At 37.5% G+C, this 25518-nt stretch overlaps 1 protein-coding gene across 1 annotated transcript; it reads right to left on the bottom strand.

The window, feature by feature from the left end:
• Nucleotides 1–20380: 20380 nt before the first annotated feature.
• On the bottom strand, nt 20381–23850 carry LOC103524524 (CDK5 regulatory subunit-associated protein 1-like; the record flags this gene model as incomplete). The annotated part of the gene is made up of 5 exons (XM_017449637.2): nt 20381–21008; nt 21484–21702; nt 22084–22314; nt 22878–23162; nt 23611–23850. Coding segments are annotated over 4 exons (966 nt in total), but the record flags the coding sequence as incomplete, so codon positions are not given.
• Nucleotides 23851–25518: the final 1668 nt, after the last annotated feature.

The raw sequence follows: 25518 nt of genomic DNA, 5'->3' as shown, positions 1-25518 counted from the left end.
CAAATAGATTGGAAATTTCAGCTAATAGTTAGCTTATTTATATATTATGAATAGTTAATATTGTAAAACCCAACTTACCTAATAAATTAGGTTCTCTTTTCACAACATTAGCTGTTAACAATAACTTGCTGGTCCTTTATGATAAATTTTCTTTAAATATTTATTATAACAATACCTAGATAGGTACTCTGTATCAATTTAAATTTAAAAGCATTTTTTTTAGACAGTGGCTTTATGTCCTTGTTCTTCAAAGTTCGTTAAGTTAAGCAACGTCGACGGAAGTTTATTTGGACGAGTGACCGCCAGGAAAAATCGTGTTCATCTGTTTTGGGCAGCGCTAAGTCTCGTGAACCCTCTGATCCTCGTATCAATATTCTAAACCAAGTTTTGTCTTTCAATAGTATAACAAGCAATATGGAAACCACCCCATTCGGCCATTCTTCTCCTTTATTATTTTGTTGACCAACATCCGGTAGCCAATCAAAATTCCACACTCATTGTTTGACCAGGTCAACCACACTCTTCAACATCCACTCACTTATTTCAAGTCCTTTTATACATCCAATAATTCAATGATTGAAGTACATTTGGAAATAACTTGAAGGCTCCGAATATTGGTTCGCCGAAGAAAAGAATTTCAAGGGCCATCTATACGTAGATTCCAGACTCCATTATCTGGAATTCAGCATTCATCCGAATATTTACAAAATAAGTCTGACTGCTCATTTGATAAGATGGAATAATAAAAATAATATTCAATATTTACACGGTAAACAATTCAACGTCTTATCCTTCGCTTGATAAACTGGCTTGATCTTCGAGGATTTCTTAAATCTCCACAGGTAAATCTGATACCTGAAATCCATAGTGAGTATACAGGGCCTTTATGAAGCTTGCTTTATTTTTCTGGTGGTTCTCTTCTTGGACTAGCCTCTGGCTCTGCTTACCTCTGGCTTTGCTTCTTATTGAAGTACATTTGGAAATAACTTGAAGGCTCCGAATATTGGTTCGCCGAAGAAAAGAATTTCAAGGGCCATCTATACGTAGATTCCAGACTCCATTATCTGGAATTCAGCATTCATCCGAATATTTACAAAATAAGTCTGACTGCTCATTTGATAAGATGGAATAATAAAAATAATATTCAATATTTACACGGTAAACAATTCAACGTCTTATCCTTCGCTTGATAAACTGGCTTGATCTTGGAGGATTTCTTAAATCTCCACAGGTAAATCTGATACCTGAAATCCATAGTGAGTATACAGGGCCTTTGTGAAGCTTGCTTTATTTTTCTGGTGGTTCTCTTCTTGGACCAGCCTCTGGCTCTGCTTACCTCTGGATCGCTTGATAAACTGGCTTGATCTTGGAGGATTTCTTAAATCTCCACAGGTAAATCTGATACCTGAAATCCATAGTGAGTATACAGGGTCTTTATGAAGCTTGCTTTATTTTTCTGGTGGTTCTCTTCTTGGACCAGCCTCTGGCTCTGCTTGCCTCTGGCTTTGCTTCTTGGACGAGATTTGTCTAATCAAAGTCCTACTTCTATCAGCCACGAAACAAGGTGAGTCCTAAATATATACAGCCCCTTGTGTAACTGACTGACTGACTGACTGATTCACTCACTCACTCACTCATACTAATTCTAACCCACTTCTAGATGGAGTCTAATCAAAGTCCTACTTCTATCAGCCACGAAACAAGGTGAGTACTAGTACAGCTCTTTCTTTGTGTACAAAAGGTTGTGAGTTCATATTCCGAGGTTGTGAGTTCCCATTTACATATTCCGAGCTGTTATTCTGCCCATAGGAAAATTAGAATGAGGATCTATGGGGAAGAAAAGCTTACAAGGAAGTCTACTTTCAAGTTATCCTGGAAGTATACCCCTTATTTACCATCAGTACTGTCAGCTGGAGGCAGAGGGCAAGCTATTTTCAATACCATAAAACGGTCTTAACCTCTTAATAGGGTGTGTAAACTTAGTAAATTAGGTAGTTTTACAGGCAGAGGGCAAGCTATTTTCAATACCATAAAACGGTCTTAATAGGGTGTGTAAACTTAGTAAATTAGGTAGTTTTACATTACACCATAAGATAAATTAACGTTAACCACACGTGTTAAGATGAAAGCCATCGAGGTGCTGATGTCCTCAGGGGGCTGTTGGGCCTTTGTGCTCGTTGTTTCTTCTGCGAAATGTCTTCCAGAGATACCTATTACTTATGACACCTAAGAGATAGAGAGCCTGTTTTTTTAAGAACTTGGCAGAGGACAAGCTATTTTCAATACCATAAAACGGTCTTAATAGGGTGTGTAAACTTAGTAAATTAGGTAGTTTTACATTTTTTTTTCTTTTTTATCTATTCAATATCCAAGCTAATTTGGGCTACCCTGTAGTCAATTTCTACCCAAAATCTTTTTCGTGATTTTGCTCTCTTTTTTATCTATTCAATATCCAAGCTAATTTGGGCTACCCTGTAGTCAATTTCTACCCAAAATCTTTTTCGTGATTTTGCTCTTTTTCGAGATATTTGATACTTTTTTGAGGGCACAAAATAAACCACACGCTAGAATGATTTTGGAGAATGCCTATGAAGTAATAAATATTTCATAATATGTTATCCCCCAATAAATAATAAGATTGCCATTTTTGTTGATAATCTAGTTTGTCCTAAGAAAACAAAGTAGAAAAGATTACTTGCTGAATAGGCTCCAGGAACGAAATGTAGGACCATCCGATAATCTAGTTTGTCCTAAGAAAACAAAGTAGAAAAGATTACTTGCTGAATAGGCTCCAGGAACGAAATGTAGGACCATCCTCTGGATCTGGAAATGTAGGACCAACCTGGACGCCGGATTACACGTAAAACCTAGGACATGAATCTTACATTAGAAATGAAATGGGGTGCCTAAAATGACAGACTCATTGGAACTTGTAACCTAAGATTACAATCAAGGCATCCAAAGAAATTAGAAGGAACTTTACACAATGCACAACGCAGAAAAAAGATTTTGTAAAAGTGACACATCCACTAATGAAATTTATATTATATTGCTTCTTCCCAAGTATGCCTGAGCTGATGGGGTGCAATATTCCTATACACTGGACTCCGCAACCGCACACGGCAACCGCAACCACAGTCCGCACATAAGAATTTCCTTAAAAAGTCCCTCAATTCAAGGTAGAGATTGGGAAAAAAGAAAATGCTTTCTAATCTGGACAAGGCATCCAAAGAAATTAGAAGGAACTTTACACAATGCACAACGCAGAAAAAAGATTTTGTAAAAGTGACACATCCACTAATGAAACTTATATTATATTGCTTCTTGCCAAGTATGCCTGAGCTGATGGGGTGCAATATTCCTATACACTGGACTCGCAACCGCACACGGCAACCGCAACCACAGTCCGCACATAAGAATTTCCTTAAAAAGTCCCTCAATTCAAGGTGGGAAAAAAGAAAATGCTTTCTAATCCCGGAGATATGGTTGACAGAGGGGTCTTCAAAGTACTACATCACCCACTTATCTACCTTGATGGTGTAGTGGTGAAAACGCTTTTAGAATTCCACCGCTATAATAGTAGTAGCCTATTGCTGAGACTCTTTAGTTCTATTAGAAAAGTATAATTTTATTAAGGACTACCTATTCTAAGCACAGATCCGTACCAACTCCGACCCTGCCAGGAATTCAATCCGGAATCTCCGGTCTGCAAGCCTATTGTGATACAGAAAAGAAGCCCGTATGATTCTGCAACAGTAGCAGTAGACATGTTGAAATTGGGCCCATAATTTTCCCCTTATTTTTGGGAATGAGATATTGTTTTTGGTCCCGGATTTTTTTGTCTTTTTTTTTGAGAAACTCTTAGCTATAATATCACCTCATTTTTGATCTTGTTTGATTAAATAATTCACGATGAATAGATATGTAAGTAGGCACTCAATTTAAATTCTAAATAAATTAGATCCTTACAGCCCATATTGAAATAGCAAACAAGAAACCCATAGAATGTTTAGTGATTGGGAACAAACATGTGAAGGAGAAGAAAAGAAATGAAGAAGACGAAATACTGTAATACTTTTTGTATATTTATATAAAAGATTTCAGATTAATTCACCAACAAGAAGGATGAAATGATTTGATTGGAATTGATCATGTTTATTGAGGCAGAAAACGTAACATAATACTTTGGAAGAAATAAGAAAAGACACCTATTTTTCTTACTTTGTTACCTATTTAACCTTAAGTAGCATTCAAATACAACAACAAAAGTAATGTAGGCCAGTAAACACAGTGGAAAAATTGGAGCGTTTGACCGAGAATCAGATAACCATGTTTTGTCTGTAAGCAGACTTTTGTGTCCCTACTAAAATTAAAGGATCTCATTCAAGATTTTCTTGATTGCTGGATCACTGAAACTTTTTTCCGCGTTGCCCAAATATACTCAAGTTTATCTTACCAGTCGATTATAATATGGTTTAGTCCAGAGTGTTTAGACTGTGCGACAAGTGTTGAAGTGATGATTTGAAATTTTACCATATCGACATACGTACCCCATTTCGATATTGGCTCCAAGGCCTACGAGAAACGATAAGTGCAGAATTGAAATAGGGGAATTGTGTTTATGTAAATCTCTACCTATCATTCTATCGTTCCAAGTTGAAATGACTAGCTACCAATAGGTAGGTAGCTACATATCAGAAGTTGACATCTACAACATTACCATGTTATTCATTTCGCTTTTTTTCCTGAGGTGGAGATGACAAATTTACGTTGTACGTTTTCCTCCATTGATCATACACATGCTAACTGATACCACTGATAGGAAGTACCTATAATCGACTTGAACTTACTTTCTCCACCATCCTGTACACTCTCATCTCATTTTGATTATGATACCTATTATTCATTTCGCTTTTTTTCCTCATTTGGTGGAGATGACAAATTTACTCGTACATTGTACGTTTTCCTCCATTGATCATACACATGCTAACTGATACCACTGATAGGAAGTATAATCGACTTGAACTTACTTTCTCCACCATCCTGTACACTCTCATCTCGTTTTGTACAGAAAATCAATCATAAGGAGTAGGTTAAGAACAGAAAGGATACTGCGAGATGGGATCTTAGAGGTAAACCAATTCAAAAGCAAGGTAAACGATTATGAATAGGTAATCAAAAAGAACAGAAAGGATACTGCGAGATGGGATCTTAGAGGTAAACCAATTCAAAAGCAAGGTAAACGATTATGAATAGGTAATCAAAAGAGGAGAAGCCAGGATATTTTCATAAAGGATAAACTGTGATAAAGGAGCATTGAAAATGAAATGAATAGAATTTTGTAAAGCATGCAGTGATGCTATTTCCATTTCTTTTTGTTAGGGGATTTGAGATTTGGGACGATTTTCTAAAGAAAGATCTACCGGGACGAAAACCGTGACGAAAAGTTGCGATCATCCAGATCGAATCGCGGAACAGCTGACCCTTTGAATATTATTTGGAATTTTACAGAAAAAGATGGGTTACCATTTATTGAAGATTAAGAATATTTTTCATTTTTTAGAAAAAAATACATTTCTTTTGAATTCCAGCCTCATTTTTTTCTGTTTCTTTTCATGCAATGCCATTATTTTTCTGCTCCGTGTACCGGAGGATGTTAGGATTGTACTTTACAAGTTTTGAGGATGCTTTCGGACGTTTTCTATTGAATTTTGGCTGCCATATTTTATGTAGGCCAGCCTAGTCAGCTTAGTTGGTAGTGCGTCTGCCTTGTAAGCGCTAGGCCGCGGGTTCGATTCCCGCCCGGGGCGGATTTTATCCTGATGGGATAATGTTCGTTCTCGGAACGGCTGGCTTTCTCCTATCCTGTCTTCCTTCTCTCCTCGATTTCGGGACGATAAGACCATAGCAGTTAAAGTTCCCTCTGTCAAACCTCTTAAAAAAAAAAAAAAAAAAAAAAAAAAAAAAAAAAAAAAAAAAAAACAAAAAAAATGGATAAAAGTTGCACGACTACACTTCCAATGCAACCGCAATGGCTCTGAAATGTTTCTTCCTCACCATCTCTCCTCAGGTATGGCTGTGTTACACGAAGTGCTGGGCATGTACCATAGCGGCGTGTTCAAGGACGGACAACTAGTCAGCAACAAATCTACCAACAAGCAAGACCTGAAGACAATTCGCGGCGATCAAATCTCGGGAAGAAAAAACCAAAGAAGTTACACTTCCCCCCTACAAAACAAAAAAAAAAAAAAAAAAAAAAAAAAAAAAAAAAAAAAAAAAATGAAGGTAGTTTGAAAGATTGAACTCAGCAAATGACTTTGAAATAGAGATCATTCCGATTAAAACGTTAATAAATAATATTTAAAGCTGATACACTCATTGTAACCATGATTATGATACCCAAGTTCAATTATTTTTTAGATTTGGAGCCTACGTACCTACATACTTTTGTAGACGGTACCTACATTCGAGATTTAGGTATAACGAAAATAATAATTTTACAAAGGGGACCTTAAAAAAGCCGATCAGACACAATCTAGCGAGCTTTTCGCATTATGTGTTGAACATATCTGCCAAATTTAATTGAACAAACCTTTCGGGAGTTATTGCGAAATAAATTCGTCCAGACCTTGCTTCATTCGATCATTTATGACGTAGATTTGGTCCATTTGGAGAACTAGTTAGGAGAACTTATTTACTCATTATTTTCCTTATGGACTTACATAGATAGATATTACATATTGGATTCAACGTCTAACGTATCAGTAGAACGTTATTAACATAGAACCATTACCCTTAAAGGATTGTCCTTTTAAAGATAAAATAGAATTTCATCCTGTTAAATATATCATTTTAAGTTTGTATACTTGTATTAGTATGTCGTCATGATTATGGTATCTAAATAATAAATAATTCAAAGATCAATCAATCAACAATCCTAAATGGTTTACGGTTAAGCTAGAGAATACTCCACTTTCTTCTCACACGGACAGTAGTTCTCTCATGATAGAGACCTCAAGCCCTGAAGTTAAAAGTCTAAAAAGAGTCATGTTCTAACTCGTACAAGTTGGAAGTTGGACAATTAAAATTGAGGTCTTCAGCTTGAAGAAAATGATCCCAAAATCGGAACAAGTTTAAACATGTTAGCTGATAATAATAAATGCAATATTTTGGTCCTCTATCAAAGAAATAAAAAGAGTACCAGAAGGAATAAGAATTCATTCGGAGGCAGCTGCTTCTCTCGATCTCAACTCGTGGGAAAAAATTGAGAAAAAAGCAAGCTGTGATCCACAAGACATATTAGGTATTTTATTTCTAAAGGATAATAATATTGCACTAAGTAAACAAACCTCCGATGTTCCCATTTCAGTCTTTTTCTGCATTTGAAATGAGGTAGGACCGTAAGGACCTTTCTTCTCACGTGTCCTTTCCGAGCACACTCTGAAGTTTGACCTGACTTGCCGGCTGGAGATCTGGTATAGCCCGATAAATTTGGATGTATATACGGCACATTTGTGTTGGACAAACTGAGCAAAAGCGATCAAGCTCATAAAAAAACATGGACATTGTCCGATCAGCTTCAATCACTAACTTATGCCGACCACTCACGCTCAGACCAGGTGGGAGACCTATCTCACGTGTCCTTTCCGAGCACACTCTGAAGTTTGACCTGACTTGCCGGCTGGAGATCTGGTATAGCCCGATAAATTTGGATGTATACGGCACATTTGTGTTGGACAAACTGAGCAAAAGCGATCAAGCTTATAAAAAACATGGACATTGTCCGATCAGCTTCAATCACTAACTTATGCCGACCACTCACGCTCAGACCATGTGGGAGACCTAGATTGGAAGCTTTTTCCGCCACACTTCCGACGCGCGACGGCCTGAGCGTGTAAAGCCGGCATTAGTCAGCGATAAATGGTGAATGATAGATTGAGCATGATTTGGGTACCATGGCCCATCGGGAGACCTAGGTTGGAAGCTTTTTCCGCCACACTTCTGACGCGCGACGGCCTGAGCGTGTAAAGCCGGCATTAGTCAGCGATAAATGGTGAATGATAGATCGAGCATGATTTGGGTACCATGGCATCGTCTGTTTAGATTGATACGTGTGTTACTGGTTACAACTGTTCGATTAATCGAGATATGTTTAGTCAGTTTTATTTGCCCCGTCTGCGTCTCCCAAATATGATCCTTTTTTAATGACCGCAGGGTTTCCTGAATAATGTCTTCCACCTAACTTCCTACTGAAAGGCTTTTTGAGCCAAAAAGTCCGTTCCTCAAAGACTTTTCCTCACTAGGGTCATTTTTGGTATCACCCTCCCAGTTATTCCTACTGAAAGGCTTTTTGAGCCAAAAAGTCCGTTCCTCAAAGACTTTTCCTCACTTGGGTCATTTTTGGTATCACCCTCCCAGTTATAGAAGTTTCAGTAAGGGGTTGCAATCTCTGCATGTGAAGGTCAATACGAATAAGTCATTGCACTTTTAGGTAATAGGGAACTCATTGCACTTATGAAAGGGGACTTTTCGAATGATCCCTAATTCTTCGTTATTTGAACATGGAACAATAGGATTTCACCTGTTTTTCCAAAACCCCATAGTAGTTTCCCTTCTTTAGAAGCAGTTTTCAGTCCTACTGAAAGGCTTTTTGAGCCAAAAAGTCCGTTCCTCAAAGACTTTTCCTCACTTGGGTCATTTTTGGTATCACCCTCCCAGTTAAAGAAGTTTCAGTAAGGGGTTGTAATCTCTGCATGTGAAGGTCAATACGAATAAGTCATTGCACTTGTAGGTAATAGGGAACTCATTGCACTTATGAAAGGGGACTTTTCGAATGATCCCTAATTCTTCGTTATTTGAACATGGAACAATAGGATTTCACCTGTTTTTCCAAAACCCCAGTGGTTTCCCTTCTTTAAAAGCAGTTTTTAACCCCTAGTTACAAAAAATATTTGCTCTCCTAAACAACAAAGGAAAATCGAAATACCTATAGCAGGTCATTTTTGAGCACAGGTTGAAAAATCTGCAAGGAATTTTCAGCCCTCTCTTTGTTCCAAAATGGAATAAGTATGAAAGGGGACTTTTCGAATGATCCCTAATTCTTCGTTATTTGAACATGGAACAATAGGATTTCACCTGTTTTTCCAAAACCCCAGTAGTTTCCCTTCTTTAAAAGCAGTTTTCAACCCCTAGTTACTAAAAATATTTGCTCTCCTAAACAACAAAGGAAAATCGAAATACCTATAGCAGGTCATTTTTGAGCACAGGTTGAAAAATTTGCAAGGAATTTTCAGCCCTCTCTTTGTTCCAAAATGGAATAGGGTTGGGATGGGTTGAATTTTTCTTTTGCCAAAAATGTCAAAGGGTAGCCCGTGTTCTTTTGCATTTGCAATAATTGTACGGGGATTTAACAGGAGATAATACGAAACCCCCAATCTCTTCATGAGTTGCATGACCTCTACACATAACAGTTGAACTTATTTTTATTATTCTTTGTCCGTAAAAATCTACCTAGGAGTACCCTTCCTTCAAATTCCGTAAATATAACAAGCGGGGCCCGTCCCTCCGGGAATTTTTCTAGGTGTACCCTTCCTTCAAATTCCGTAAATATAAAAAGGGATGATCGTATATTGAATTTCAGTTATGTAAAAATTCACCTGTGCTTCAGAAATGTTGATTGAGATTGTGTGATGGACAATGTCAACACGTTTCCTTTAGTGTTCGTATTCCTGATACCTTTGTACAGTCGAGAGCGAAAAATTGGAAACATATTATCATTACGTTTCCTTTACTTGGGTCCATTTCCATTTTTCCAATAGTTCATATGGAAATCTGTCACCTATAGCAATATTTTCTGAAAACTTTAATTATCCATTTATTTGTACCAGCTAAAAGCTCATGTCGTTCTTAAATCCAAAGAGGGTACGGTACGTCTTTGGATTTCTAGTTAGCTCTATTTTCAATGGAAATGGTGTTGACAGTGAAAAAGTTTCAAAGTCCCCAACTTTTTGCACGTGAGTGTAGGTAGATAAGTGGTACATACGTATTAGCAAAGGTTAGTCTGTCTTCTAAAGATCTAACTTATTCAGAACGGCTAGATCTTAAGAAACTATAACATTCCTTGTCGCTTTTGTATCTGAGACAATCTGAAATCTCTCTCTCTCTCTCTCTCTCTCTCTCTCTCTCGCGTCACAAGATGTGTTGATAAAGTGCAAGGTCAAAGATAGAACATGGCCTTATAAAGGATAGCAATATTTTCTGAATACTTTAATTATCCATTTATTGGTACCAGCTAAAAGCTCATGTCGTTCTTAAATCCAAAGAGGGTACGGTGTACGGTACGTCTTTGGATTTCTAGTTAGGTAGCTCTATTTTCAATGGAAATGGTGTTGACAGTGAAAAAGTTTCAAAGTCCCTAACTTTTTGCACGTGAGTGTAGGTAGATAAGTGGAAAATACGTATTAGCAAAGGTTAGTCTGTCTTCTAAAGATCTAACTTATTCAGAACGGCTAGATCTTAAGAAACTACAACATTCCTTGTCGCTTTTGTATCTGAGACAATCTGAAATCTCTCTCTCTCGCGTCACAAGATGTGTTGATAAAGTGCAAGGTCAAAGATAGAACATGGCCTTATAAAGTTACAGGCAGGATTCAGGCATTTGTAAATATAAGCACAAACAATGCTCGTATAAAATAATAGGAATTTAATAACAAATGATAGCAGAAGCGTTTACCTCTAGTATACTTGGATGTGCGACTGATTGGACATGGACAATGTATTTTGGGGTGCACCTAATCCCAAGTCTAATACAATCATGTTCGCATGAACTTTGAGATTAAACACAAGCGCAGATTCACGAAAAACGTACAAGGACCAACACAGAGTTAACATGGGCCTGTAGACCTCGCCCTTAGCCTCATAACAATAGATCCGAGGAGCTAGTTCAAATCCCAGCAAATAAAGGCAAGGTGAAGGTCACACTATAGTTTCATAATAGGTTTCATTGAACTCTATGAATATCCAAATGAGCAACTCAATCTCTAAGTTCGGATAAGCCCTTTGAAACAAACCTAGAACCTACTCCATGAGACCATTACTCCTGTAGGTATTACAAGCAACTAGCATCAACACAGTCAAACAGATATCACCAATAGGTAGTCAAATCAAATAAAACTTGAAACAAACTCAACTTTTTCTTTGATAGAACTCTTATAGCTATAGATAGAAATATCAGATAGAAACCTACATAGGTATGTAGATAGGTAGGAATTTATTTTATACTCGATCTTTATGAAGAACGTAGAAATTATTAGGATTAGGGCTGATTTCGGAGCTTTTAACTTTGTTGCCATATTACCTTTTAATTTTATTTTAATTAAACGAGATACTTTGAAATTTGTCTTATCATACTTCATCAGTTATCATTGTTACTCTTGGAGGATATCCTCTTTGTGCCTAAACTTCGTGTGTAATGTGTTCTCATCAAATCGGTCACTGTCTCACTGATAAGTTTATCATTAATCAATCATCTCTATGACTAATCGTCTAAATTATTAGATATTCCAAACTCTCAAAAAATCGACGCGACGAGCCATCATGTTAAGAAGCAGAAGAAAAGAAGCTAATGATGGAATAGCTCCTGGCACAAGACAAAATAAACTGTGGCAACAAGTTCCCATGGAATGGTAATACATCAGAGCTCGAGCACAAGATCTCTGTCGTGGTGATTCAGAATTCAAAGTTCAATACGGACGAAGAAGAAGGAGGAGAAGAAGAAAAAGAAGAAGAAGAAGAAGCAGGAGAAGTAAAAGAGAAAGAAGAACAAGAAGACAACGACGAACAAGAAGTGGAAGAAGGAGAAGCCAGCAGAACCAGTTTAAAGTTCCAAGTTCGAGTTGTAAGACATGAGACGTTCATAGTTGAATGTGTTCTCATCAAATCGGTCACTGTTTCACTGATAAGTTTATCATTAATCAATCATCTCTATGACTAAGCGTCTAAATTATTATCCATGTGATAAGACAAATTTCATGACTCAGAATGATTCTTTCCAATGTGCCATAATTTTACCTCTTTTTTGTACAGTTAGATATTTTAGCAAAAATATCTTTATTCCAATTATTATTTTTACAAATCTTGCCATCGGGCTTTCATTAGTTTTTAAGTTTTCTACGTAGTTTATGTTAAGTTTATAAGTTTCCAATCAGGTACTGAACAATACTCAAAAGGAAAGTTAAAGTTCAGATAGGGTTTATAGGACTTTAGCTTTTCCCTTGTAATATTATAAAATAGGTGTAATTAATTTAGTTTTAATTCTTCTTTGATATCTTTTGATACTTTCAAATACTTTCAATCAGGTACTGAACAATACTCAAAAGGAAAGTTAAAGTTCAGATAGGGTTTATAGGACTTTAGCTTTTCCCTTGTAATATTATAAAGTAGGTGTAATTAATTTAGTTTTAATTCTTCTTCCATATCTTTTAATACTTTCAAATACTTCGGTAAATGAGCTTTAATTTGTAGTATTAAGTTAAAATTGGTCGGTGTGCCTTATTATCACAGGAGATCTCAGGGTAAAATAATATTAGACTAGTAGGTTGACATTTCAGTAATTTTGAATGTTTTACCCCTTAGTTTTAATTAGGTAAAGTACTTTTGATCATTATTTTGAAAAAGTCAAATAATTTGAATTTATGTTGGAATAGCTTTAAACATTTTAAAGATTTCAGATTTCAACCCTTTTTTAAACGTATTTAAATCTGAGGCTTGTATCTGATTTCAACAAAAGGTCACACTTTTTCTTCTGGCATTTCAAGTTATTTGACTTTAGGTATTCAATGTTAGATGTTATCCATGTGATATTTTTCATAGTTGTTTAGTTTGGTTTAGGTTTATAAAGGTTTGAAATGGGTTCTACATTGGCACTTTGATTTGCACGCCATCCGTCTCTTTGAAATGGAAAAGGCAAGTCCAGATCAAAGATTGACAGGAATTAATTGAAAACAGGATCTTTACTAGAATGTATTCGGATCCGGCAATCTAACTGGCTAAAAAATTCAAGTACGCCAATCAGATTGCTCCAATGTAGTAGGTAGGTAGTAGGTACTTAAATAAAGTTCAATTTCAGTTCGGGGTCCCAGCTATAAGAGTTCTATTTCTTTTGAAATTTGTCTTGTAGTTGGAGAGGCATATCCACTAATATTTTCATACGGAGCAGATTGCTAACGGAAGGAATATTGACACATCCACTAACTCGACAATTATTATTAGATCAGAATTTTCCTTATTTCTCTTCTGGACGAGGTGTCGATTCGATTTACCTCAGTAAATTCCCAGGCAAAGACACACGATAGATGTTTATCAATTATCACCATATCAATCTGGACTTTGCCCTGCCAAGACATCACGGCAGATATTAAGGTTGAATTTAAAATTCAGTTTTTTTCGAGCGCGTGTGAACATTTTTTACTTTTTCATGAATAGGTAATCAAATCATTTCCAAACTGGGGAAGAAAATGGTCGTTCACGATGTTGGAATAATCTACGATCTTAGAAAATCAAATCATTTCCAAACTGGGGAAGAAAATGGTCGTTCACGATGTTGGAATAATCTACGATCTTAGAAGCCGTTTGACCGGTTTTTTACTTGGACATTGTTTTTGGTGGGGTAAGAGCAACTTTGGTTGGAGCTTTATGAGAGGGGAGAAAGTGAAGAAGCAAAGGATATAAAAATTTAGACTGTCGGAAAGTGTGCGGCGGAAAAAGTTTCAGACCGCGGTTTCTCAGGAGGTCTGACAGACCTAGGAATCAAGGTTTTTCCGCAACACGCGTTCCAACTGTCTCAGACGGCCTGAGCGAGATTGGCGGGCATTAGGCATTGACACAGGGCTTTTGACATAATTATTGATCACCTACTTTCAACAAAAATGTCCTTTTCGTTTTATATGTATTCTTTTGTTCTAGTTCTTCCTTTTCCATAGACCATCTTCAGTTTACATCCGAGTACTTATCATAGAACCGGTGCGACCAAAGTGTCCCTTTGAAGAAAACTCTAACAATGACTGTTATACGAAGGTACTTCTTACGGAAGTCTTTCATTCCACTTGATTTGGTTCATCCATTCGGAACACAAGAAAACGGTCATTTCCTGTTCCCAACAGTAGGACAAAAGTTACGACATTTAAATGTATGAAGAGGCATATCAGTGAAGAGAAAAAATCCTCAGTTTATTTTTGTTGAGCACGAGAGGACTTGGAATGAACGATAATATTATGAACAATAGGTACGATATGAACAATCCACTCATTGTCCAAAGAGAAAACTATTGTCCACACATTACAGCCCGGCACAAACTCAACCTATGGGTAGAACAACTCGGCAACACAAAAGCAACCCATCGGCATAAATAAACCGCTGTTCCGGTATATCCTCTCAGTCAATACTCGGACAATCTTCAATACAATTTTTGCTTTGTTTAGAGTGGCAGGATTCTCAAGAGTGAGCTCTTCCACCCAACCTCAACCAAGAAATAAAGAAATCTTCAACCATGAAAGAAATCTTCAATCGCCGAGGAGAGAGCAAATAATACCAAAGTCGTGATTTATGTTGAAAGTAAGTACTTGATGAGAAAATGTCTAAGAATGGCGAACCATCTTGTCCTGAGTACTCATCCTCTCAATATCCATATTGGACAAGTAGACCATCGTGTTTCTATCCTATATTCCATTCTATTTATCTCAAGTGTTTTGGAGAAGCTACATAATGTATACGAGAACATTAGTGTTGATCATTGTAAATAATTATCTATGATGGTACCAATTCTTATCATAGGGCCTGTCCAATAGGGTTTGCTTGTCTCTATTCTTGTGAGGATTTGAATTCAAAAGATACAGATGATATTTCAGACGAACCCAAAATTGTCACGTGAAATATTTTTATGTCTTTTCAAACCCCCATAAAGAAGAAGATTAAGAAAAAGATTATTCCTAACATAATAATATCAAATGAGAACCAGTTTGTTTAATGTGTTCAGAGCATGAGAAAAAATCTCATGTTCTTAAAGAATTTATTTATCATTCATGTTTGTATCAAAATAGAAAGACGAACCCAAAATTGTCACGTGAAATATTTTTATGTCTTTTCAAACCCCCATAAAGAAGAAGATTAAGAAAAAGATTATTCCTAACATAATAATATCAAATGAGAACCAGTTTGTTTAATGTGTTCAGAGCATGAGAAAAAATCTCATGTTCTTAAAGAATTTATTTATCATTCATGTTTGTATCAAAATAGAATATGTGGTATAATCACAGAACAAAATACAGACATTATGAAAAACATTGAAAAGCACACGAGAAATAGGTAATAAAAACTAATATCACATGGATAACATCTAACATTACTCTTGGGAACAGGAAATGACCGTTTTCTTGTGTTCCGAATGGATGAACCAAATCAAGTGGAATGAAAGACTTCCGTAAGAAGTACCTCCGTGTAACAGTCATTGTTAGAATTTTCTTCAAAGGGACACTTTGGTCGCACCGGTTCTATGATAAGTACTCGGATGTAAACTGAAGATGGTCTATGGAAAAGGAAGAACAAGAATACATATAAAACGAAAAGGACATTTTTGTTGAAAGTAGGTGATCAATAATTATGTCAAAAGCCCGCTCAGGCCGTCTGAGATAGTTGGAACGCGTGTTGCGGAAAAACCTTGATTCCTAGGTCGTCAGACCTCCTGAGAAACCGCGGTCTGAAACTTTTTCCGCCGCACACTTTCCGACAGTCTAAATTTTTATATCCTTTGCTTCTTCACTTTCTAAGGAAGAACAAGAATACATATAAAACGAAAAGGACATTTTTGTTGAAAGTAGGTGATCAATAATTATGTCAAAAGCCCTGTGTCAATGCCTAATGCCCGCCAATCTCGCTCAGGCCGTCCGAGACAGTTGGAACGCGTGTTGCGGAAAAACCTTGATTCCTAGGTCTGTCAGACCTCCTGAGAAACCGCGGTCTGAAACTTTTTCGGCCGCACACGTTCCGACAGTCTAAATTTTTATATCCTTGGTTCTGAGACAGTTGGAACGCGTGTTGCGGAAAAACCTTGATTCCTAGGTCTGTCAGACCTCCTGAGAAACCGCGGTCTGAAACTTTTTCCGCCGCACACGTTCCGACAGTCTAAATTTTTATATCCTTTGTTTTTCACTTTCCCCCCTCTCATAAAGCTCCAACCAAAGTTGCTCTTACCCCACCAAAAACAATGTCCGTCTTAAGCCCTTTTCTGTTAAAAGGACTTTACAGTCTCATCCGGCCAGTACCTATAAACAAGATATTCTATTGTTCTATTCTATTCTTATCCAACCTTGTTCTATTCTATTCTATTTCCTCTTTTAGTTGCCCGAAAAGTCGCTATCTTTTCTTTCCCTTTTTCATCTCTTGCGCCGACTTATGCTTCTTTCTTCAGCCTGGATATCCTCCGGTTTCAATTGCTGTTCTGAAACAAAACAAATCACTCGGGTTAAGAAATTGACAAAATATTATTTTTTCTCGTAAAACCTTTGTCGCCTTCTATTTCTTTCTAACAGAAAAAGGATAATGGGCAAAAGAGGCTCAAAAGAAGTATGCCATAATTTCCCAATAAAGAAATAGATTTGGGTGTCTTAAGCCCTTTTCTGTTAAAAGGACTTTACAGTCTCATCCGGCCAGTACCTATAAACAAGATATTCTATTGTTCTATTCTATTCTATTTCCTCTTTTAGTTGCCCGAAAAGTCGCTATCTTTTCTTTCCCTTTTTCATCTCTTGCGCCGACTTATGCTTCTTTCTTCAGCCTGGATATCCTCCGGTTTCAATTGTTAAGTTTCTTTTTATGTATTTAATGTCACGTCGATGTAATGCTCCGCATAAATAATTACATAAAATACATATATAATTTGCCTATTAGTCGCCTATCATTGGCTCTTTCTGATTTCGGGGGGTGTTCGGCGGAGCTGAATCCGAATATGACCTCCGTTTTTCAGGGTTGGTTCAAAATAATGGGCTATTTTCTTATCATTTGTGTGCATAGATAATTATTTACAATGATCAACACTAATGTTCTCGTATACATTATGTAGCTTCTCCAAAACACTTGAGATAAATAGAATGGAATATAGGATAGAAACACGCGGTTTCAATTGTTAAGTTTCTTTTTATGTATTTAATGTCACGTCGATGTAATGCTCCGCATAAATAATTACATAAAATACATATATATTAGTCGCCTATCATTGGCTCTTCCTGATTTCTGGGGGTTTTCGGCGGAGCTGAATCCGAATATGACCTCTGTTTTTCAGGGTTGGTTCAAAATAATGGGCTATTTTCTTATCATTTGTGTACAGAGATAATTATTTACAATGATCAACACTAATGTTCTCGTATATATTATGTAGCTTCTCCAAAACACTTGAGATAAATAGAATGGAATATAGGATAGAAACACTATGGTCTACTTGTCCAATATGGATATTGAGAGGATGAGTACTCAGGACAAGATGGTTCGCCATTCTTAGACATTTTCTCATCAAGTACTTACTTTCAACATAAATCACGACTTTGGTATTATTTGCTCTCTCCTCGGCGATTGAAGATTTCTTTCATGGTTGAAGATTTCTTTATTTCTTGGTTGGATTCTGATCTAATAATAATTGTCGAGTTAGTGGATGTGTCAATATTCCTTCCGTTAGCAATCTGCTCCGTATGAAAATATTAGTGGATGTGCCTCTCCAACTACAAGACAAATTTCAAAAGAAATAGAACTCTTGTAGCTGGGACCCGAAACTGAAATTGAACTTTATTTAAGTACCTAACCTACTACATTAGAGCAATCTGATTGGCGTACTTGAATCTCTTTAGCCAGTTAGATTGCCGGATCCGAATACATTCTAGTAAAGATCCTGTTTTCAATTAACCCCTGTCGATCTTTGATCTGGACTTGCCCTTTCCATTTTTCGTTTAATTAAAATAAAATTAAAAGGTAATATGGCAACAAAGTTAAAAGCTCCGAAATCAGCCCTAATCCTAATAATTTCTACGTTCTTCATAAAGAACACCAATAAACATTGAAATCAGTCTTGGAAAGAAAAGTTCCAGTTTTCCTTCCTGTGGGAAATTTTCCGAATAGCAACCATCGAATTCAATGAAAGACATCGCTGGGTAGTTAATGTTCAACATGGGATATGAAAACAATCAAGCCACTTGAACCTGTGGGATTTGATCTTTAGTGATGGTGTAAACATCATCCCTGATACAGATGTCATAGTCTGCACCCCAAGGGAGCATGGAGAAGGGGATGGCGAAACTTCTACCGTCTGGCAACTAAACAACTATGAACGTCTCATGTCTTACAACTCGAACTTGGAACTTTAAACTGGTTCTGCTGGCTTCTCCTTCTTCCACTTCTTTTTCGTCGTTGTCTTCTTGTTCTTCTTTCTCTTTTACTTCTCCTGCTTCTTCTTCTTCTTCTTTTTCTTCTTCTTCTTCTTCTTCTCCTCCTTCTTCTTCGTCCGTATTGAACTTTGAATTCTGAATCACCACGACAGAGATCTTGTGCTCGAGCTCTGATGTATTACCATTCCATGGGAACTTGTTGCCACAGTTTATTTTGTCTTGTGCCAGGAGCTATTCCATCATTAGCTTCTTTTCTTCTGCTTCTTAACATGATGGCTCGTCGCGTCGATTTTTTGAGAGTCTGGAATATCGTACGAGACAACGAGTATAAAATAAATACCTACCTATCTACATACCTATGTAGGTTTCTATCTGATATTTCAAAGAAAAAGTTGAGTTTGTTTCAAGTTTTATTTGATTTGACTATTGGTGATATCTGTTTGACTGTGTTGATGCTAGTTGCTTGTAATACCTACAAGAGTAATGGTCTCATGGAGTAGGTTCTAGGTTTGTTTCAAAGGGCTTGTCCGAACTTAGAGATTAATTGAGTTGCTCATTTGGATATTCATAGAGTTCAATGAAACCTATTATGAAACTATAGTGTGACCTTCACCTTGCCTTTATTTGCTGGGATTTGAACTAGCTCCTCGGATTTATTGTTATGAGGCTAAGGGCAAGGTCTACAGGCTCATGTTAACTCTGTGTTGGTCCTTGTACGTTTTTCGTGAATCTGCGCTTGTGTTTAATCTCAAAGTTCATGCGAACATGATTGTATTAGACTTGGAATTAGGTGCACCCCAAAATACATTGTCCATGTCCAATCAGTCGCCCATCCAAGTATACTAGAGGTAACGCTTCTGCTATCATTTGTTATTAAATTCCTATTATTTTATACGAGCATTGTTTGTGCCGATATTTACAAAGGGCTGAATCCTGCCTGTAACTTTATAAGGCCATGTTCTATCTTTGACCTTGCACTTTATCAACATATCTTGTGACGCGAGAGAAAGAGAGATTTCAGATTGTCTCAGATACAAAAGCGACAAGGAATGTTGTAGTTTCTTAAGATCTAGCCGTTCTGAATAAGTTAGATCTTTAGAAGACAGACTAACCTTTGCTAATACGTATTTTCCACTTATCTACCTACACTCACGTGCAAAAAGTTAGGGACTTTGAAACTTTTTCACTGTCAACACCATTTCCATTGAAAATAGAGCTAACTAGAAATCCAAAGACGTACCGTACCCTCTTTGGATTTAAGAACGACATGAGCTTTTAGCTGGTACCAATAAATGGATAATTAAAGTATTCAGAAAATATTGCTATAGGTGATTTTCAACTTGGAACGATAGAATGATAGGTAGAGATTTACATAAACACAATTCCAATTTGGGAAACTTTGCACATCCACCAAGAAGAATGGTTTTTTCGGCGAATTTTCAATGCGATGTCTCAAAATGACACAAGTTCTTCTCAGAGTGTTTAGTATAAAATTAAATTATCTTCTAATTCTACTTCTTTATGGTCGGCTAGAACAATGTGTATGATCAATGGAGGAAAACGTACAATGTACGAGTAAATTTGTCATCTCCACCAAATGAGGAAAAAAAGCGAAATGAATAATAGGTATCATAATGTTGTAGATGTCAACTTCATAATGATATGTAGCGAGGTAGCGACCTACCTATTGGTAGCTAGTCATTTCAACTTGGAACGATAGAATGATAGGTAGAAATTTACATAAACACAATTCCAATTTGGGAAACTTTGCACATCCACCAAGAAGAATGATTTTTTCGGCGAATTTTCAATTCTCCTCAGAGTGTTTAGTATAAAATTAAATTATCTTCTAATTCTACTTCTTTATGGTCGGCTAAAACGCATCTATTCCAGGTATTCCTTCATTTTAATCCTTTGAAGGTCTGAAAGTGGTAGATTGGAAGTATCACTGACACCTTTTTTTAATGAAGTCACAAATAGAAAGTAGTTGTCTAGTTTTTCACCCACTCTCAAATATGTAGGTAACTGTGTCTAACTTTCAAATAGATTTCGCAGACACTTTTGGCAAGTTTAAATCTATTAGTTCTGTTCTCTCATTTGGTCGAGTGTCTATTTTTTGCCACTTAACCAATGAGGTATGAGGACCAGTTAGGTTAAACTAGCCAAATTGGACTGTGAAATTGAATCTTACTCTCTGCAATTGACAATGATTATGATTTTCTCTCTCTCATGTTCACTTTTACTAAAAATAAAGAGTTGTGTTTTTTTACCATTTGAAAAAATACTTCTTGTGATGTTTTTATTGATTTGTATGAATTGAAGTTATATTTCATTACAGAACTCGTAACTAAAACTAGATAGTCCAGAAAAAGAACCAACATGAATTCACCTATGGGCGGAAATTTTTGAATAACAGAATATGGACCGGAGGGGAAACCCATCTTGTACAATGTACTCCATAAAACTCTAATTCCATAGGTACCAGTTTAAAATTTTCGGCTCAAAGAGTTTTGTAATCGACAGTTTAATTTTCGTAACATGAAAAATGCGACCAAAACCCTGGTATTCACGAGTAAGTATTGATCTTGTGATGTTTTTATTGATTTGTATGAATTGAAGTAATATTTCATTACAGAACTCGTAACTAAAACTAGATAGTCCAGAAAAAGAATCAACATGAATTCACCTATGGGCGGAAATTTTTGAATAACAGAATATGGGCCGGAGGGGAAACCCATCTTGTACAATGTACTCCATAAAACTCTAATTCCGTAGGTACCAGTTTTAATTTTTCGGCTCAAAGAGTTTTGTAATCGACAGTTTAATTTCGTAACATGAAAAATGCGACCAAAACCCTGGTATTCACGAGTAAGTATTGACATTTGCTCCAGCTACAGCTACACCCCTCTCTCAACATTCATCTTACTCAGCCTCTCCCTCTCATACTGCGCTAGGAACACCTCATCACGCGTGGGATCATAAGTCTCTGTTTAATTTTCGTAACATGAAAAATGCGACCAAAACCCTGGTATTCACGAGTAAGTATTGACATTTGCTCCAGCTACAGCTACACCCCACTCTCAACATTCATCTTACCCAGCCTCTCCCTCTCATACTGCGCTAGGAACACCTCATCACGCGTGGGATCATAAGTCTCCAGTGTCGTATGGTACAACGGTACACCCCTGAATGTCTGAGACGTGGATCCCGTGATCATCATAGCCACATAGTCTCCTGGACTGATCTGTCTCGATAGTTCCGAGTCTGGACTGACCAGGGCTGGCTGTTCCGCGGGAAAGTTCACCTTGATATTAGCGTCCACACGACCACACAATTGATTTACATGCTTCTTGCTTTTCCCCTCGACCAGTACTAACTCTACAGTGCCCACACTCTGGGCGTTAAGGTGATGAGCGTGCCGTCGGAAAGTGACGTCCATAGCGTTTACTCGTTGACCTTTGACTGAGCTGGGTACTGTGTCTTGATAGCGACGATGTGCCGTGGTTTTCTGAAAAAGAGGGTGACATGAGGAACACTATACTTGAAAATTTACTCATGAGTACCTCAGCAAAAAGGTGTGGTTTCCTAGTTTCATTTCAGACTAAGTGGTGTCAGACTATCTCACATGGTACTAAAAGTGTTATCAGGAACTGACCAGGGCTGGCTGTTCCGCGGGAAAGTTCACCTTGATATTAGCGTCCACACGACCACACAATTGATTTACATGCTTCTTGCTTCTCCCCTCGACCAGTACTAACTCTACAGTGCCCACACTCTGGGCGTTAAGGTGATGAGCATGCCGTCGGAAAGTGACGTCCATAGCGTTTACTCGTTGACCTTTGACCGAGCTGGGTACTGTGTCTTGATAGCGACGATGTGCCGTGGTTTTCTGAAAAAGAGGGTGATATGAGGAACACTATACTTGAAAATTTACTCATGAGTACCTCAACAAAAAGGTGTGGTTTCCTAGTTTCATTTCAGACTAAGTGGTGTCAGTCAGACTATCTCACATGGTACTAAAAGTGTTATCAGGAAATCTAAGAATCATGTAGCTAAATATCTTTTATTTTTCCCCTGTCGCTCATAATTCTGTGGAATCAAAATTAATTATAAGACAATTTGTACGGCGGCGCCGGTGCGGCGGAGTCAAAATTGACCAATCAAATGCCTTGAGACTATGCTTAGCACGAACTTAAGAGCCAGCATTTTGTTCATAAATATGGGTGTAAGAATCATGTAGCTAAATATCTTTTATTTTTCCCCTGTCGCTCATAATTCTGTGGAAGCAAAATAAATTATAAGACACTTTGTACGGCGGCGCCGGTGCGGCGGGTTGGGTCCGTCCAAAGTGTGGTGACGTCCAGGTTTGTTGGTGCTGCTGGACACTGGAATAGATGTTTCACGTCGTGGGGCCCGGTGTTAGTGCGGCGGAAAATATAAAGATCTAATTACCTCTCGCATACTGTAAGCAAACAGATAGGCCACCCTATATCGCACTAGCTCCAACAGACTCAGCGTATCTTCAAACTGAGCCTCCGTCTCTCCACAGAACCCCGCTATAAAATCACTCGATAGTGAAACGCCTGGGATTATGCTTCGGATTTTGTCAACCAGAGCGAGGTACGCTTCGCGTGTGTAGCCTCGGCGCATGCGCTCTAGAACTTCGCTGTTGCCACTTTGTGCCGGTAGGTGGAGCATCTTGCAGATGTTACGTCGCTCCTTGATGAGTTGTAATACCTGCGTAGGAATAGGAAGGTTAATGGAGAGGAAGAATATTTGAGACGTCCATGTAAAAAGTTGAGCTTTGATCGGGGCCACTGAGCTATGATCGCGACTGCCAATAAGAACCAAAATTTATCAAAGGTTAATTTAACTTTTTTTTTTTAATTAAGCTTATCACCAAGCCTTTCGACATTATTTATTAATAAACGCCCTCCCTGATCAAACCCTTACCTCATCAGGGAAATCCTTAGGATGAGGAGACGTGAACCTGACTCTCATATTAGGATCAACTCGCGATACCTGATCCAGGAGTTCTGAAAACCGCACGCCGCCCTGTTTGCTCTTGTACACAGTTCTAAATCCTTCCGCCAGGTGCGTCGTGGTCCTTTTTTTTCAATTAAGCTTATCACCAACCCTTTCGACATTATTTATTAATAAACGCCCTCCCTGATCAAACCCTTACCTCATCAGGGAAATCCTTAGGATGAGGCGATGTGAACCGCACTCTCATATTAGGATCAACTCGCGATACCTGATCCAGGAGTTCTGAAAACCGCATGCCTCCCTGTTTGCTCTTGTACACAGTTCTAAATCCTTCCGCCAGGTGCGTTGTTGTAGCATGAGAAGTCACGCTTGTATCTCGGTAACTATTCACGTTCTGACCGAGGAGTGTCACCTCTTTCACACCTGAACACGTATAACATTATTTCAATTTAAAAACCATTAAAGGCCGGTTTTACCACTGAGGGTTGACACAGTGTCAAGGGGTTTTCTTTGACGTCACCCATTTGATTTACACAGGTCGGTATTTCTTTAACTCTGGATTGACTGAAAACTCTCTGTGGTGAAATCGGGCATAACAAACCCAAGTACGATGGACTTCGAACCAGGAGGTTGGTAGTTCGAGTCCCACCACTCAGGCCATGAAATTTAGGGTTCTACTTACAGTCAAACCTGGATAAGCTGAGTCATCATGATTATTATTGTCTCGGGATGGTAATGGCGGTAATAAGATTTTATTATTTTAATATACCGGGTGATTTAAATACTTGAAGGTACCTGAAAATAAAACTGTTAAAATACATAAAATGATCGTTATAAGATAATGGACTAAAATAATAATAAATCCATGTAGGGGTTTTTCCATACTTTTTTACTTAATACAAACACAAAATAATTTTGAGGCACCTGTCTTGTCTACTTCTAAAAAATAGAATATTTGGAAAAAAAACACACACTGTATTCAAAAAGCCCCTTTCCTCGGTAAATTGGGAGGTCTACCATCAGGAACCAAACTCAGAACCTTCTGATCTGGGATCCAGATAAGAGAACCGTGGAGAAGACAAAACCAATTTCTGGCTTCGGAAGACTTAACCCATTGTGTTGACGGTTTTTTGGAAATGGAAACATAAAAGGCGCCATAGTAAGAGAACTAGTGCACTTTACTATCATGCACGTAGTACCTATCGTTTACAGAACATGAAAGGGTTAGTTTACGATGTGTTCATAAGCACCTAATAATTAGCCATAGATTTAATGAGTGAGAAGTAATTCCACCTTACTCTGGAAGCATACGACTTGTTGCCTGACTTTTGTAGGTACCTAGGAAAAAAAAAAGTAGTAAAAAAATAAAATAATAATACCTACTAATAATAATCCTAACATACCTGACCCGTAAAATAATTACACTTATCTGTGACGGTGATCAGGGACTGTTAAGATGGTACTAAAAACTCACTGCTTCCTGAAAATTATTCATTCTTTCCTCCCTGTTCATAAACAACCAGGACCAAATTTCACCAAATATGGTCACCCCGATTCTTGGATAAATGCCGAAAGACCTCAAGTCTCCATTTTTTCGTATTAATATTGGCATCGTATCGCTTCGAACTCTTGACGTTCGCGCGCCTTCCGGCAAACTTGATGAAATTTGACTTTACTTCTTTCACTGCAACTCTTTCTAATTTTAAATCAAATTTGACTAATATATGTAGGTATCTGTAATATTTGGGCGTACAAGAACAAGAAGAGATGATTAGATCAGTAGGTACTGTTCCCATCTTCCTATGCTTCACACTTAATTGTCAGACGTCTCATGTGCTTACACTTGAAAGTAGAGGTTATGGTAGGTATATTTATTAAATCAGTACTGCTCCTATACATAAGTGTATTGTCCTGTGTACTTACACTTGAAAGTACAGCTTGGTGGTAAAGCTATAGGCTATAGGGTTCACTCTGTTTGAAATACAAATCCATTAATGAGAGGTTTGCCATGATAGTACTGCCTGAAGGAAATGCACTAGCCCTTGACAGCACGGTAATACAAAAACTGGGAAAAAGTATGCCCGAAATAAACAACTTTTGGTCGATG

Source organism: Diaphorina citri, unplaced genomic scaffold, assembly GCF_000475195.1.
Source record: "Diaphorina citri unplaced genomic scaffold, Diaci psyllid genome assembly version 1.1 scaffold102, whole genome shotgun sequence".
Lineage (NCBI taxonomy): Eukaryota > Metazoa > Arthropoda > Insecta > Hemiptera > Psyllidae > Diaphorina > Diaphorina citri.
Note: the sequence above shows the minus strand (reverse complement) of the source record. Positions and strands in the feature narration are given on the sequence as shown.